Here is an 18,020-nt window from a genome sequence, read left to right as displayed (position 1 = left end):
TTGTTGTTGTTTTTTTTGTTGTTTTTTTTTGCATCACAATTTAGGATCACAATATTGTTACCAGTCATGTATGCCACAAAAACATTCTTTAATTTAAAAAATGTTTTGTGTTTTTTAAAAACATCTAGCCTATAAACAATATTATATAGTTCCAGTTAATCATAACTAATTAAATTATATTGTAATGTGAAATTGTGAATCTCATGAAATGTCAAGAATATGTAATTTAGCACATTTTTTTTTTTTTTTTTATTGTGGGATTTGTTTCATGACAGCTAAGTATATTTTCTTGCCATTTACCATTACTGTCATTTAATTAAAAAAAAAATCTCATGAATTAATCATGTAAAAAATATAATAATATGATTTAAATTGTATACAAATTATTTGTGCAGCATATTTGTATTCATGGTACTACCTTTAGTCTATGCTGATTTCAAGTAAAAAATGTATATTCTGCAGTAACGTGCTTAATCATAATGAAATAATGAAACAAATGCAACATATTTAAAAAAATAATGTACAAATTATTTGAAAAAGACCACATTATTTTGAAAGTATGCATGCACAGTAAGCTACAACTCCAGTATTTACCCTCGAAAGTTCTTCATTATACAGTCCACTGCAGTTCTTCTAGTAACCAATACTTTGACCAAGCCTCCATTCATCTCAGTGTGAACAAAGTCTATCAGCAGAGCGGCACGTTTTCAGGATCGCATGGTATGACCTTCTGTTTGCATGGAATTGCACAGATCGCATAGGAAAGCCACATGGATAAATGCTGATCTTTTCACTAGTAGCTTCATCAGCTTTGATATGTGACGATGCTGGGACAGAATTATTTCCCATGAAGTCTTGCTTTAATGCTTGGTTAAATGTGGAGGACAAACTGTTTACTTGGGATCAGCCTAGTAAGTTTACAAATACTTGTTCATTCTGTTTGTTCATTCTGGTTATGCTTTTTAAATCAAACTCGAAAATGCTACATGCAAAAATGACTAAGTATGCATGCATGTTTGCAATGCATGCAACTTCCAAAAAAAAAAAAGGCATAAGCAATATTTTAAAAGTATTTACAAGCTTGTTTTGAAAACATGTACAAATGTACATTTCTTTAATTTAATTTTAAACCTTACATTTGTTGTAGTTTTGTCAGCTGTTCCCCTAATGTGCCTCAAAGGCCTGTATTTTGTTTCTGCTGATGTATGTGTGGACCATGTCTAATCCCTTTGTTTTTCCCTTTTTGTTGTCTTTTTGTACCTCTGGTATTAATGGAGGAAGGTTTTATTTTATTTTTTCTGATGTTTCACTATTTTTATGGCACAATCAAGAAATCATATTATTAGGTTTTTTGCATTATCGGATGCTTCATACTAGCGACAACATTAAGTCAACAGATTTCAACAGTTTTGTTTGTCTATTTTATTTTCTCTCCCTTTTTTTTCTTTTTCAAGAAAGGTTTACAAAGCGATTTACTATTTTTTTTTTAAATGCACCTACCTTACAAAATAATTAAATGTGGAAGGTTTTTGTTTTTGCAGGTTGTGGGCCCTGCAGCTACAGTAGTGACGGTTCTTGTTCCAGGGGCCGTATTCCATCTGTATGCGGCATATAAAAACATAGACCAAGAGGATATTCTAGAACAGTGGTCTCAAACTCAATTCCCGGAGGGCCACAGCTCTGCAGAGTTTAGCTCCAACCAGCTCCAAATCACACCTGCTTGGAAGTTTCTAGTAATCCTGAAGACCTTGATTAGCTGGATCAGGTGTGTTTGATTAGGGTTGGAGAAAAACTGTGCAGAGCTGTGGACCTCCAGGAATTGAGTTTGAGACCAATGTTCTAGAACAACCAACATACAAGGTGGTCTCATTTCTGTACTGTTAGACATCGTCCTGGAGGTGGCAGCATTCTGGATCCAGAGTTGTCTCTTTGGATTCCCGGTTCATTGGCTGTACTTCTCTGATTCATTCAACTTCACCAAGTGCGTGGTACCTGAGACCATCGTCTTCAGTGCAATGTACATTTTCACAATTATCACCATGATTTTGTGTATGGCAGAGATTTTTGAAATCCTCTGCAGAAGGCTGGGCTATTTAACACATCAGTGACCAGCTTAAAAATAGCACACAAAAGAATGCAATGTATAATAGACATTTTTCATTGAATCAAACTGCATTCCTTCCATCCAGGTTTTACAATTATTTTCTGACTCACTGTGAAATACTGTAATAAGTGCTTGTAAATATTTTGCACAATAATAATGTAGTGTTCACCTGACTTAGTCTCTAAAATAATCAATGACTTGTTTTGTAATGAAATGTCACCGTCTTGTTTATTATTGTAGATGTATGTTTCATTATAAATATTAAACTTTTTGCTGAAATCGTTATGCTTACTATAAAATTAGCGATTTAGAAAAATACAAAATAATGCAAAAAAAAAAAGCATATAATTATGTGCTAAGTAATCTGGATGTTTAAAACATTAGAGATTAATATATATGTATTACGCTGGTTTGTTTATATATTTCATATGTGCATATTTCATTTTGAGGTAAGAGCAATGTGAACGTTTTTATAATAGAACTTTATTTTTTTATTTTTTTAAAGGACATCTTGTAATCAGAGTAGAACAAAAACAAACAATTAAATAAGAAGAAATCAGCTGCCATTATGGGCAAAACAAAATAAATATTCATGAACTTCTATAAATGATGACCATGTACCAGTCCATAAGATAAATATCAGCTGTAATTTCTAAAATACCATAAATTCAACCTAGATACCTCAAAACCTTTAATATGTAATACTGTAAACATGACATGAAAGTTCCTTCAGTATAAACTCAGTTTAACTTCATCACAGCATTTTTAAATACTCAAGACTATTCATATAAATACCATAAACTGACTGCTACTTCATATGATATGCGTATGTTTAATATGAGATAGCACTTATACCTTCTTTAGAGACATTTAAAATGACAGGCTAAAAATGCATACATTCAATCAGTCAGACAGTTTCACCAGACAAGACCCCTTCAATATGATGCCAAGAAAAACCTGAAAAAGCAACTATCCCTTCAAATATACAATTCATGTTTGCTTACTTCAACACAAGCCACTCTTCAAAAGTAATTACAGTACATGATAGCAATTATGTGTGTGTGTTTGTGTAAATACGTGTGTGCGTATATATGTGTGTGCACATATAGTTGACTTAACAGTGACTGGAATGTGTGAGCCATATGATTAATTCAATGAAAAATCATTTAAAAGAGCTTCAATATTGAGGACACGGCATTCAGTCTATCAGCTCGTTAGAAAGTGCTTTGAATAGTCAACTTTATGCATGATACTTACCGCTTTTTATATATTAATATGATGTCATATGCAGGTCTATATTAAAAATGCCTTGTAATGACACTTCTTTACTTAAGTGCAGAAACATAAAGATTAAATAAGGAAACGAGGTATGATACATTTAGAAAAATACTATACGGTGGAGGTGGTTTAAACTGTTTAAAGAATTTATCAACACTTTTGGATTTTTAATCTTGAATCATAATGCAGTTAAGTTATAAAGATGCTAGCAAAAATATACAACAGCATACAAGGCAATGTCATAGCAGAGCTTAATGCAATTAACGCACTTAATAAATGCAATCTCAAAAGCAACCACTGTACTTAATATTAGTTCAACTTAATGACTACCACTATTGTTAAGTGCATAAACAGGGTACATCAAATGACTTTCTCTCATGGAGGGATATGCAAACATCTTCTTAAAGGCACAAGCAAAAGTCAAAGACAATTTCAGTAAGAACGGCGATACTTGGGACGCAAATGATGCACTTCCAGTCCTGTGAAACTCAGAACTCAAGTTTTCATGAAATATTGATACCATTTCTTTTGCATGTATTGTTGAAAGCTTGTATATGTTTATATTTGTAACTGATATGGGAGGAGAATATGGCATGAGCACTGAACATAAATGCAAGATGCTGTGCATATTCTGTGTATTGTTTCTGCCTACGTTACCAAAACTCCTTTGTCAGACTCTAAGGCCAAAAACACACTATAATTAAGTTTGATTTTGCGCATCTTGGTCTTCTGAAATATGTCAGATTGCAAGGGGGCGCTAAGGGTCAACTACTGAGCAAGTTAGTTAAAGTTTGTTAAACTTGGCATGTTTACAGCAGCTACCTGAATAATAAAACATCTGGGATAAAAGCACAGACACTTATAGGTAACTCTATCGCCCCCTTGAGTACAGAAGTTTGCTACCGCCAGTGCGGCACAAGAACCCACGTAATGTATGTTGAACACAATGATTCAATACTTGCATAAAATACGTTTCTAGTCTGAGCTTGAATTATAGTCTTACTTCTGAATGCAGTTATATAGTGCTTATAAAGTCAGCTTTCAGGCGTTTTATCAGCGGCATCTTCAGATGTGATTCTGAGGGATGCGATAGCTTTAGCGCAGATGTAGACGCTCTCCTCTTTCTTATCATCTTTGCTAGGAAGGCCAGTGGAAGAGGTTGCTATTTCTCCACTGGAGGCAACTCCAGGATCTAGGACAGGGGCTGAGGTCCAGCCAGACCTAGCAGTTTCTAATATGTTCTCCTGTGGATTTGACGGGAGCAAATTTCTCTCCCCAGCAGCACCAGATGTTGACATTGTGGGCATTCTTAACCCCCCAATAGGGATCATCGGGACAGGCGTTGGCACCTGTCCTTGAGAGTGCAAAGGCAAATGGCTGAAGATGTCTGGCTGCAGGTTTGTGGACAGACCTTGACGGCTGCACAGATTCGGAGTATCCCCTTGATCCTGAAAAAAAAATGATGTTGTTCATGATGCTGACCAATTCATTCTGATTTTCTGAGAATTAAAGTCATTGGACTTGGTGTAGATTTGGTGTGGAATGTTTTTTTTATATATTTATTCTGTTATGCCATTAAGGCTTGGCACCAGAATTGACTGTATAACAATTTTTTACCCAAAAATGCTGCCGTTATTCTGGCATTAAAGTGTTCCTGTAGCTCAAGTGGTAGAGTATTGCCTTAACAAGCGCATGGTTGGTGGTTCAAATACCAGGAGAACACATGTTAGGAGAAAAATTGCTAGACTGAATGCAATGTAATTTGCTTTGGATAAAAGCGTCTGCTAAATGCATCAATTCTTTATGCAGATTTTATTTAGGGATGTAGCTATTAACCACGAGCCGCTTGAAAACCAATTGAAATATGTGATGATTCAAAATGGTTGATGCAAAACAAATCGCGATTCAATTAGGGGTAGGAGTTAATTCAAATTCAAATTCAAAAATTCAAAAAAGCTTTATTGTCTATCCCCACAAGGGTAGAAAATTGTCTTTAGACAAGAGGCTCAACAAACAATATACAACTATCAATACACAGCTAACAACAATACAATACAACAGACAACCACACAATTTAAGATAACCCCCTCCCCTATTTCCTATTTAAAATGTCAACGGCCGTCGGGATAAAAGACTTCTTATATTTTGCCTTTTTCGCCAAAGGTACTTTAAATCGTCTACCAGATGGAAGTAAATCAAATGAGCTGTGCAGAGGATGGGCAGAGTCTGTCACAATAGCAGATGCTTTGCTTTTTACTGCCACAATATAAAGATCAGACAGGGTTACTTGTTTCTCACCAATAATTTTACCAGCTATGCTTATAATCCTTAGAAGTCTATTTTTGCATTTAACAGAAAGAGAGTTATACCAGGATACAATGTTGAAAGTAAGCACAGATTCGATAAGGGATTTATACACAACAATCAGAATATCTTTTTCCACATTAAAGCTCCTCAATTTCCTCAATAAGCCTAGGCGTTGATATGCTTTCTTAAAGACACTTTCTGAGTGCTTGTCGAATTTAAACTGGGAATCAATTTCTGTACCCAGATATTTAAAAGATCCCACCTGCTCAACTTCCTCTCCATTAATTATCAAGGGTTTAAAAAATGTGCGTGCATTAATTACCCCGGAGCACATTTCTTTGGTTTTGTCAATATTAAGCTGGAGAAAACTCTCCTTTGTCCAGGCCATGATAGAGTTGACAAAATCAAAATAAATGACAAAATTGAATGTAATTGAATGTATGTCTGAGGGGAACTAACTGTCTTTAGAAAAGTTTAGATGGTATTTTGTCTTTTTATCCTGCCTCTGTATAATACATATTAAAGTTCAGAAGTGCAGTGCTGCTTTGTTTACAGCGGAAACCAAGGAAATACTTTGAGCTCAAACTGCTGGCAGAGAGTGAATCTGTATTTCATTTAGCTCATCTGCTCTTTTTGTTTCATGTAGATATTTTCTATGCATACTTTCACAGGGAAAGCCTTGTGTTGTTTTTATATAAAGATATATTTTTTATTTGTGTTATTTATTTGATTTGGGGCTTGTTATTTACATTTACATTATATTTAAATTTTGTTATTTAGCACACGCTTTTGTCCAAAACAAAATTATTTATAATTTGCCTTATATATAATATATAATATATAATATATAATATAATATATAATATATATATAATATATAATAATAATAATAATATTGTGAATCGATTCAAAGAGTGAAATCAGAATCGGGAATCAAATTGAACTGCAGTGAATCGTTACATCCCTATATTCTATCATAAAGATTTTAATTATAAAAAAAAAATTAATGATCACGGCTGTCAAAAAGAACCGAAAACACTATTAAAAGGATAAACATTGGTGCCTGGTTTGATGCCATTGATGCCAAAATATTTCAATATGAACAAAATTCATATTGAAATACTGCGCACTTGGGAACCTTACCCAGGTCTACTTAAAAAGGGTGGTCTGGAGTACGGTTCATGTGAACTTCAGTACGGTTAGCTGCTAAAGTGAATGCAACTGTACCGAATTGCGGAAGTGAATGACGTATTATTTGATAAAAATGTGTTTCACTCACTTTCCTGCAAACGTTCTTTAGATAATTTGCAGTACATTCGTAAGACAGACGTAAGTGCTGTTATGTACCGAAGCTTTGTAAACGAAACAAACGGTTCAAAAATGTAAATATATAAAAGTGCAGAGAGCAATGTTATGCATTTGCCACCTTCTTCTGCGCTGCTGTTGCTAAGCAACAGGGTAAACAGCTGCTGAATTGATGATGCAAATGACAAATGGTTTGGACCCAAATAAAATAATATGAATTCAGTCCAGTGGGGGCATGGGGAGGGGGGGGGGCAATCGAACTCGAGTTCAGACCAGGCAAGCGAACCAAGTGTGAAAGCACACTAAATCAGTAGAGCATGGTGCTAGCAATGCCAAGGTAATAGGTTAAAATCCCTGGGAATGCAAGAAATGATTGTGTAGGATGAATTCAGTATATGTCATACTGGATAAAAGCATGCATAAATGTAAATCTTAAAGCGTACCATTCCGGTGTTTGTTCGCACTCCGATGACCGGTCGAAGGGAAGAATCTTGAAATCTCACACTCCTTCCCTGATCCATGAGGGTCCTGTGCTGATAAGACCCACTCCGCGGGGACACTGTCCTGAGCACCCCTTTTTGTTGACCCAGCGGAGACTGCGCTCGCTGCCCTGATGGGTCCGAACCTGTAGGCCTAACAGGTGACAGCTGCCGGATAGGTGAAAAATCCCTTCTGATCCTCAGATCTCTCCTTGGGGAAACTGCCCTTAAAGGAGATGAATCACGACTTGACAACAGGTGACATTGTGGTGAGAGATCTCCTCTTGGGGACATGTACCTCTGGCAAGGTGAATCCCAACAAGGTGACAACCGCTGCGGTGGGCAAGGCTCAGAGGAACTGCTTGACTGCTCAAAGGTCAGATCATCATCAATAATCCGTGAACAAACTCCAAGCTGTTCCTTCGGTGGATTGTGGCTTGGGTCAAAGAGTTTAGGGAGACAGCCAGACAGACATGTCTTGTTGACTGCATAGGACTGAGGACTTGTGCTTCTGGACAATGTTTTTGGTGTAGAATCACCATCACATTCATCATCTTCATCATCATCTGGTTCATCCTCATCAATGCCATCAGAATCTTCTGCATCTGAGAACTGATGTTTAATGGTTGTTTCCACTGACATGATGCCTAAGGACTTCTGTGTGTCATCTACAAGGGGAGTAAGAGAAGAAAATGAAATTAGTGCTTCTAACATTCTCATAACATTTAGAACCTTGATGGAACTAGTTTGGGGTGCTTAAGGCTCTTAAAAAGGAACTAAGCTAGATACTCTAAATCTTTACATCTGCATGAAAAAGTAGTAAAAAAAAAAAAAGGTTTCCTACCAGCATCCTCTGTATTGTCCATAGCTGTGGGTGAAACTCCAAGTTCAAGGCATTTTTTGACGTGAGCTTTTGACTTCATATGCTTGGTGAGATTCCCTAAATAAAATAGGGGTTATTTTTCTATCCCAATCTTTTGCAATCACGTTTGAATGTAAATGTGGTAAAGCCAACCTTTAGTTTTGAAAGCAAAGTTGCAGCACTTGCAGATGTAGGGTCTCACATCCGTGTGTGTTCGAATGTGTTTCTTGAGCATGCTTGGCTTCTTACAACGAATGCCACACTCTTCACATATATACTTTCCCCGACCACGGCCTCTCACATACACGTATTCCTCATTGGACTTATACCTGATAGAGAAAATACAATATTTTTTCATTTCGATGCGTTACTACAGTCACATATAAACAGCAGCATGATCAAATTACATATTCGTACCCTCCTTCAAAAATCTTCACGCGGACTGGCTCTGCTTGTCGTATGGTGGATTCCACATCTTCTCGTAAATATTTGCACCTCTGGCTAATGTCTTTGTTAATGTCTTTAGCCTGACAGCTTGCTTTCTATCTTCCTCTCTGTAGTCCAGTGATACCTGCAATAGTGCAACAGACCTTATGGAACAGATGGCTAAATAAAAACGTACAGTTAAATATAGCACAGCAGCAAGTGGTAAATCAGCAAAAACCAACAACAGATAACATACTTGTTCTTGCTTCGGCCTCCAGGGGGTTGAGTTCACTAGCAGTCCAGGTTGGTAAATGCTGGCGACTGAATAAATAGAATCCTGCCTCCTCTGTTTAGATCGGAGAAGAGCAAGAACCATCCCAGTGCTAAGATCAGGTGGGTTAGGGTTACGGCATCTCACAAACCAATAGGCATACTCTGAAAAATGTGCTGCTGTTTGGGTACTATTTGGCTTAGTGGAGTTGAGATAGCACCAGCTCACACATGTAGTAGTGTGAAGACCTGGAAACTTGGAGAAAAGTAAAGCACCTGTGATTGACAAGGGCACTGCACCTATACTAGAACCAGGAAGATTACTGGCCATTATAAGTTCAGGTGTTGGTTTTTGTTCCATCATAGCAGTATCTTGAGGAATTCTGGCAGTAGATTGTAACTCTAGATTGCTGTAAAAGTCTTGGCTGGGCTCATCCACATCTATCTCCTCAGTGGGCTCACATGTCTCTGGTGTGCTTCCTGATTTGAAAGCTTTCTTGGTACTTTCTCTTTCACCTTCAAGATGTCCTAACTCCACAGCACTAAGCTCTTCAACAATCTGTCCATAAATGTTCTCATCTTTGACTCGTTTTTGTTGCTTCGCTTCAATGAAAAGTTCAATGCTACTTGTAGGTGAGAGCATGCGTTTGTTTGCTCCACCACTGGGGGCCTCTGTAGTTGAGATGGTTTTGGAGGTCAAGGATAGAGGTATGCCTGTATTTAGCTTTGCTGGTGATGCCTGTGGGCTGCGAAGTAGTCGCCTAGGGTGCCCTGATCCTGAAGATGGTTCAAAATCTGGGTTATTTTGTGACATGAAAATGGCAAGACTTTGACAGGGGGATTGTGTTTTGTGTTCTATGAATGACATAGGATTCTGTGTTTGAGAATCCAGAATATGAGATATACTAGTGTACGTTACATTCCCATAAGATGGTACTTGCATCTGAATTCTAACAGGCACTAGCAAACCGGACATACTTTGACTGGCTAATACTTGCTGAGCTTGTGAAAGCACTGCTATTGTGGACAAAACATTGCCTAAACTCTGGGAACAATCTTCTTGGGTGTTCCTTAAGCTAATATAAGATTCAGCTACCTTGGATTCTTCAGGTTCCTTCTTTATAAAATGCGTTACAATATCCATATCATAAACACTGCAAACATTGGGTTTTGCATACTGAGATGAGGCTTGCACTCGGCAATATTGTTTGTGTTGGGGAGAAGGACTACCAGAAATCAAAGAATACCTAATTTTCTCAATGGATCCCTCAAGTGTAAACGGTTTGCTTGGTGAGGTTGATCTCTTGCTCATTTCATCTGAGATGGTGCCGCCTTGCATCTCAGGTTCACCACTTAATGTTGCCTGCCTAACTAAGAATGCCCTTCTACGCATTGTAACCTCTTCTTGCCTAGATGTAGATGAAGGAGAAAGACTACCATAATCGAAAGACTTGCTTCGATATCCTGGAAACTCTGAGGGTAAATTATAAGTTGATTGCTCTGAAGCAGAACGTATCATCTCTCTGTGATGACTCTGTAAACGTCCTGGAACAGATAAGAACTCCAAAGGCTTATTAAACTCATCTGGGTTGGTTAGAGACACAAGGTTAATGGTCTCCTCTTTGTCGAGGGACAGGGAAAAACTTGAGCTGTGAGACAAATTGCTATCTTGACTTGGGCTTCTGGAGAGACTTGTGCAAGCAGATTCAAAACTAGATTCCCCAGAAGAACATTCCATCTCTGCTAATCTCAAGCGTTTCTTTTTGGGTGGTAGCTTTTCCAATGGAAACTGTGATAGAGTCTCACTCCTCTGTGGCCACTGGAACTCTTCAGCATGCTTATCCCCTTGCTTGACCCCTACTTCCAGAACTTTTTCCGACCTGTCAGGCTCCACGGTTACTCTAATCTCTGGAACTTGGATAGTAGGCTGAGATGTTGGTTGCTTACTCAAATTAAGTTTTTGGTGCAGAAAACCACTGCATCGCCATTGCCAGTCTGCTCCTTCTGTTCTGTGACCCTCCATACTATGCTTCTTCTCCATGAATCTGTAAATGCCAGTTTTGTCAAAGGGAAATGATCTAACATCACTTGACCTTTCTGGAGAGTTTAGTCGGTTTAATGAATTTGTGTGCTGAATGACAGAGATAACATTGCTGCCAGTCCTTTTCTCAGTGTCAGAAAAGGCAGTATCTAAAATAGTTGGCTTTGTCTCATTGTCCTCTGAGTGTCCAGAAGGCTTGTCTTGTACATGAAAGTCCTCTTCCTCCATGACATTTTTGTCCTTTCTTCGTTTCCTTGTGGAAGTTTCTGATAAATGGCTTGGAAATATGGAACACAACTCAGTTTCTTGATAGTTTAAAGAACCCATTTTTGGATCATCTATGCTGTGAAGTTTCAAGTCTGATTTTAAGCTACAAGCCAGATGAGCATAGCAGTCAGATTCAGCATGTCCTTCAGTAGCGGAGTGCTCAAACGCAGCTTGCCGCATGAGTTTTCTCATACCCATTGCGCCTCGGTAGGTGACATCAGCACCTGCCATTCTCTCATCAAATGAGTTACTGATTCTTAGCCCTTGTGGGGCATTCAGATTTGAATTAGATGAGGTTGGAAGAGAATTACTGCGCAAGAATACACTACTCTCTGACGCTGTTTCCAGAACGTCAGAGCTAGAGATTTGACATGCTTGATAATCTTCCCTTTGGAAGGACTCAGAATCCATTTTTATTGATCGCACTAGGTCTTTTTTGCTTTTGTGGATTGAGGAGTCAGTGTCACCTGGAATTATGCCTTTGTTCAATGTAATCATGAAGCTGGATGTCGCTTCATTTATGTCTGTCATGCAAGTTTGTACAGTGATTGATTGCTTTGGCCTGGTTGTTGGCCTATAACATTTACCAAACATAATCTCTTGATACGATTTGGCACTTGTGCTTGACTGATTGAATTGTTGCTCAGCACTCTCAGAACGCGAGAAGTATCCTGAATCAGTGCTGCCTTTACTGTATGAACTAGGCAGAGAAAGAGACTGATCAGAGTCTTGATTTTTCTTCTCTGAAAGCCGAAGTGCCAGTCTTTGCTTGATGGTGGAGAACTCAACCATTTGGTCCACCTGAGCAATAGTTGCAGGTGCCTTCATTTCCCGGAATTGCCATAAAGATACTTTTCCTGATGAGCCCGTTTCCTTTTTGAGTGATGCTTGAGCAGATAAAGTAGTGTCCTTTTTTGCCAATATACTCCCTTTTTCTTGCACAAAACCCTCTGTTTCTTTGATATGGCTTGTTGTATACAAGGATAAGTCTTCCACAACTTCTTCATCTGTGTCACTGCTCTGCTCAGCATCAGAATGCATCTCTCCTTCTGCCACCACCAACTCCTCATCCGTATGCTTGCTGTCTTGTTCTGAAAATGAAAACAATCCTGCCTTCACTGCATGGGTGTGGGATTTTCTGTGTTTGTACAGGTTGCTCTTAGTTTTAAAGGAGAAACCACAAGGAATACACGGATATGGTCTTTCGCCAGTGTGAGAACGGATGTGCTTCTTCAATACACTGGGTTTGGCACAAGCTCTGCCACAATACTGGCATACATACTTCCCAGTCTTAACCAACTTCTCCTCCTTTTTGAGAAGGCCCTCTGACAGCAGCTCATATTCTGATTGAAGATATCGTTTGTTTGGGAGAGAAACGTTTTTCCTCCTGAGCTGGATGTGACACTGTTCTCTAGATTTTGAGGTAAGAATATTTCCTGAAGCAAGGACCTGTGACTCCATACCAGGAGATGGACTTACAGCTGGGGTCTGGGGTTGCTCCGCAAGTCTTATTTTGTCCTCTGTGCCAGAGGATTGGCCTCTTTGGGTCATCTCGGATGGCAAGTGTTTTTCGTCTTCTTTGAAACCAGTAATCTGTTTGGAACATTCCACATCACCTGAGGTATTAGCAGCCTCCATGATAAGTATTTGCTATCTACAATTGCTACATTGCCCTTGGTTTTGACACAATGAACATCATCACACTGAACAGCGAAAAGTTTCTCTTTAAAGTGGATGGTTAATCCTTCAGTGGTTTAAACAGTTCCCTGTGATTGTACAGCAGTCAGTCCAACAGCATAATTTTCAAAACATTGAAATAATAATTTCCATATGTTCAGTCAATCTATATACATTTAAGCCTGGGCACCAAATCCAAATTGTCTGCAAACAGAAAAAACAAATTCAAAATGTTTTAAGCAAAGAAGAATAACTTGAAGAGTACAGTATAATTCTGAGGCAATTATTTAAGTAGAAAAGCCATATATCTTCAAGACAAATGGCCCATAAACTCACCATGCCCTGAGTAGAGTGTTTCTGAAGGGCAGTTTGCCAGCACCATCTCTTTGTCTTTCTGACGTTTGTGATTGATGTGAAGGTCGTCTCAAACTGTAAGGTCAGGAATCCCTCCATTAGAGAATTAACCAAACTACAAGTATTACAAGTACATGGCTGTGCAAGCATAATTTATCTCTGTAACACCATCATTCATTCTCCACTTTAATCTCTATTAGGAATGTCTTTGCTATTCAAAGGAAAACTCTTTCATTTCAAAATAAAATAAAATAAAATAAAAATAATATCTATCTATCTATCTATCTATCTATCTATATATATATATAATATAATATATATATATATGAATAAAGATCAACTGAATAATATTGACTACCATTCAAAAGTTTGAAAATCGTCACATTAAAATAAATAAATAAATAAATAAATACTACTTTTATTTCCCAAGGGTACATTAAATTGAATTGAAATTAAAGTGACAATAAGATATTTACAATGTTACAAAATATTTGTATTTAAAATAAATGCTGCTCTTTCGAACTTTCTATTCATTTCAATCCTGAACACAAAATGTATCATGACATAATTTTAACATCATCAAATGTTAAGAAGCACAAACTGTTTTCACAATGCTAATAATAAAAATGTCTCTTTAGCACTAGATCAGCATACTGTATTACAATGATTTTTGAAGAATCTGGATAAAGACTGGATAATGATGCTGAAAATTTAGCTTTCCCATTACCTGAATAAACAATATTTTAAAATGCATTCAAATAGAACAGTTGTTTTTAAATGGTAATAATATTAAATAAAAGCAGCATTTGTGAGCTTTTATATTTTTTTTCAAAAACATTAAAATAACTTATCTAAATCTAAGGTATTGAATCTTGTTTCATCTTTAGTAGAACAATAAATAACATTCACAGGGAATTAACATATTTTTTTTCTTAGTGCATTACAAAAGTTACAAATTGAAGGAACACTTGTGTTGAATCTGCAAAAAAAAAAAAAAAAAAAAAAATAATAATAAATAATAATAATAATAATAATAATAATAATAAAATTAAAATACAAGGGCAAATTCTTCCAAATGATTTCATACAAATACATATAAGGTACCATACCTTGTAAAGTAAAGTACCCTGTAAAGAGATTCTAAAGATTAATGAATGAACCACTGAATTCACATCCGTTATACAATACAAATGTGTGACCAATTACATTACAGTTTTAATTTTATTGGTCAAATAATTTAAAAAGTAGTGCCACAATATTAAAAAATAATATTGGTGACTTACACCACCTCTGCCTGCACTCTTTGAATGGACATGCAACTATATAGGTGTATCTCAATAAATTAGAATGTCATGGAAAAGTTTGTTTATTTCAGATATTCAACTCAAATTGTGAAACTTGTATATTAAATAAATTCAATGCACATAGACTGAAGTAGTCTAAGTCTTTGATTCTTTTAATTGTGATGATTTTGGCTCACATTTAACAAAAACCCACCAATTCAAGATCTCAAAAAATTAGAATATGGTGATATGCCAACCAGCTAATCAACTCAAAACACCTGCAAAGGTTTCCTGAGCCTTCAAAATGGTCTCTCAGTTAGGTTCACTAGTGTCAAGGTTCATGGGTCAGTGTGCTCATTTTGCGTCTCTGTCTGATTGTGTGAATCTGTTAATTAGCAGCGGTTGCGATAATGAGCACCAGCAGCAACTCATTTGTGCTGCCTTTAAGTTTGGCTGGTTTCCGGTTTGTGATGTTGGTTTGTTGATTTCTCGTCTGTCTCTCTTGTCTTGTTGTGCTTTGTTCCTCCAGTTGGATTATTTCTCTGGACCTTACTCCTTGCCCGCCTGAGATTCCTGCGCTGGGTTTGAGATTACTGCTGCTTGAGTGGTCTGGACGTGATTCATCTGGGTTTATGCCATCGTCTTCCTATGTTCTCATTGCTGACTATCTGAGCTACAAATAAAGCATTTTTACCTCGCACTTGGATCTCGTGACTTCATCATTGTGAGAACTAGGCTACACAATCATGGGGAAGATTGTCCACAAGACAATCATTGACACCCTTAACAAGGAGGGTAAGAAACAAACATTCATTGCCAGAGAAGGTGGCTGTTCACAGAGTGCTGTATCCAAGCATGTTAACAGAAAGTTGAGAGGAAGGGAAAAGTGTGGAAGAAAAAGATGCACAACCAACCGAGAGAACCGCAGCCTTATGAGGATTGTCAAGTAAAATCGATTCAAGAATTTGAGTGAACTTCACATGGAATGGACTGTGGCTGGGGTCAAGGCATCAAGAGCCATCACACACAGACGTGTCAATGAAGTTGCTGAACCACAGACAACATTGGAGGCATGGGCTAACTGGGCTAAGGAGAAGAAGAACTGGACTGTTGACCAGTTCCCCAAAGTCCTCTGTTCAGATGAGAGCAAGTTTTGTATTTAATTTGGAAACCAAGGTCCTACAGTCTGGAGGAAGGGTGGAGAAGCACATAGCCCAAGTTACTTGAAGCCCAGTGTTAAGTTTCCACAGTCTGGGATGATTTGGGGTGCAACGTCATCTGCTGTTGTTTGTCTATTGTGTTCTTTTGAAACCCAAAGTCACTGCACCTGTTTACCAAGAAATTTTCGGAGCACTTCATGCTCCCTGGGGAAGTTGTGGCCGGTGTGTATTTGTTCACTGCTGTGTGTGTGTGTGCACTTTGGATGGGTTAAATGCAGAGCATGAATTCTGAGTATGTGTCACCATACTTGGCTGTATGTCACGTCACTTTCGTTCTGCTGACCTGCTTTTTGAAGATGCTGATTTCATTTTCCAGCAGGATTTGGCACCACATTGCCAAAAGCACCAAAAGTTGGTTAAATGACCATGGTGTTGGTGTGCTTGACTGGCCAGCAAACTCACCAGACCTGAACCCCAGTGGGAATCTATGGGCTATTGTCAAGAGGAAGATGAGAAACAAGAGACCAAACAATGCAGATGAGCTGAAGGCCACTGTCAAAGAACATGGGCTTCACTACCACCTCAGCAGTGCCACAAACTGATCACCTCCATGCCACTCCAAATTGAGGCAGTAATTAAAGCAAAAGATGCCCCTACCAAGTATTGAGTACATGTACAGTAAATGAGCATACTTTCCAGAAGGCCAACAAGTCACTAAAAATTAAGTATTCTAATTGGTTGAGACAGTGAATTGGTGGGTTTTGTTAAATGTAAGCCAAAATCATTACAATTAAAAGAACCAAAGACTTAGACGACTTCAGTCTGTGTGCACTGAATTTATTTACTACATGAGTTTCACAATTTGAGTTGAATTCCTGAAATAAATGAACTTTTCCACAACATTCTAATTTATTGAGATGCACCTGTAATTACCATCTGCATACATCAGAGTTTATATAATGAGGTTACATAAGGTTATCTGGTTCAAACCTCTTAACTGGGACATTCAAACTCGTCGCAATCAGAGAAGAAATATCAAGCTCCACCAGGCTATAAAATCTACAACCAAATCTTAACATGCTCTACAACGAAGTCAAATGTTTTCCATAGGTCGAGTTAGTATCTAAACAGCCTTTCAGTCTGGAGAAAGCGACCAGATGAGAGCGTTGATGTAGGAATGACAAAACACAGCAATCAGATATGCTTTTTTCAAGGTCAGTCTCAATCCTGTGCAGTCCTCAACACATTGGAGGAGAATTATGGTGGATAAACCTGCCAGAGGCTAAATGCACCTCTTAAAACTGGGCTGACAAGTTAAATGTGTCAGTGGTGTTCGGTATTCAGACACGAGACAATAATCACATCAAATCTGTCCAAGTTGCATGTTGTGATTTCATCGATTAAGGACAACATCGAAAGACTATAAGTGTCCAAGTTTGACCTTCGATCATCTATTGAATGAGCAGACAAGCATCTGTGTTAACACATCTACAACAACAACAACCGGCTCAACATGTCAAAGCCAGAGGCGGGAAAATATAACCAGACTTGAAAGAATGTCATTACGTCATATATCAGCCCCCCTTGGCATCACTACCCGGTGGGATGCCTGGCATTTCATGAAATACAGCTGTGCTGCATCTTAAAACTACAAAAGGAACAAAATGTCCACAGAAGAGCTTATCGTACTTTAAAAAGCAGAGCAGTCAAGGACTGACTTTGACGAGACACCTGCTTTTGAGTCCCAGTAAGACGTACAACACAGTGATTGCTATCAATCTACAAACCTGGTGTCCAAATTCAGCCTTGTACAATGTCTCCAATCAAATGCAGCTGTTCTCATAATTCCTTCTTCCTGTATCGCTGTACATCACCTACAAAAAAAGACAAATGTGCCAGAAATAAGTCTCAACAGTCATCAATGTCCTGCTCAATGAGAGTACATTAGAAGCGCTACAGATGTATGCGAGTCACCACAGAAAATACCTCATTGAGACGCGTATCCAGGAACAAAATAGAAAAGGGGCCCCGGATAGGGTTATGCAACGGCCCACATTCAGGGCCACTTTTGCATCAGCACAGGGAGAAGTGAATGGCCATGCTAACTGAGGAAAGGAGTTGGAATCAGGAAGGTTTGGATTAGAATAAAGCATAAAACCTAAACTGCACTGAAATTAAAAGGTTTAATCTATGTATAGGATTGTGAT

The 18,020-nt window shown here is 37.9% G+C and overlaps 1 protein-coding gene across 1 annotated transcript; it reads right to left on the bottom strand.

Annotated features, from left to right (window-relative positions):
• Positions 1 to 2,592: 2,592 nt before the first annotated feature.
• On the bottom strand, positions 2,593 to 17,802 carry LOC113117724 (human immunodeficiency virus type I enhancer-binding protein 2 homolog). The gene is given in 9 exon segments (XM_026286616.1): positions 2,593 to 4,830; positions 7,438 to 8,141; positions 8,318 to 8,413; positions 8,489 to 8,664; positions 8,753 to 8,856; positions 8,859 to 8,906; positions 9,018 to 13,220; positions 13,353 to 13,445; positions 17,601 to 17,802. Coding segments are annotated over 7 exon segments (5,502 nt in total). The 5' UTR covers positions 12,978 to 13,220; positions 13,353 to 13,445; positions 17,601 to 17,802; the 3' UTR covers positions 2,593 to 4,416.
• Positions 17,803 to 18,020: the final 218 nt, after the last annotated feature.

This window comes from Carassius auratus, chromosome 17 (genome assembly GCF_003368295.1).
Source record: "Carassius auratus strain Wakin chromosome 17, ASM336829v1, whole genome shotgun sequence".
NCBI classification, from domain to species: Eukaryota; Metazoa; Chordata; class Actinopteri; order Cypriniformes; family Cyprinidae; genus Carassius; species Carassius auratus.
The sequence above is the reverse complement of the archived record's forward strand: the minus strand, read 5'-3'. Positions and strand labels throughout refer to the sequence as shown.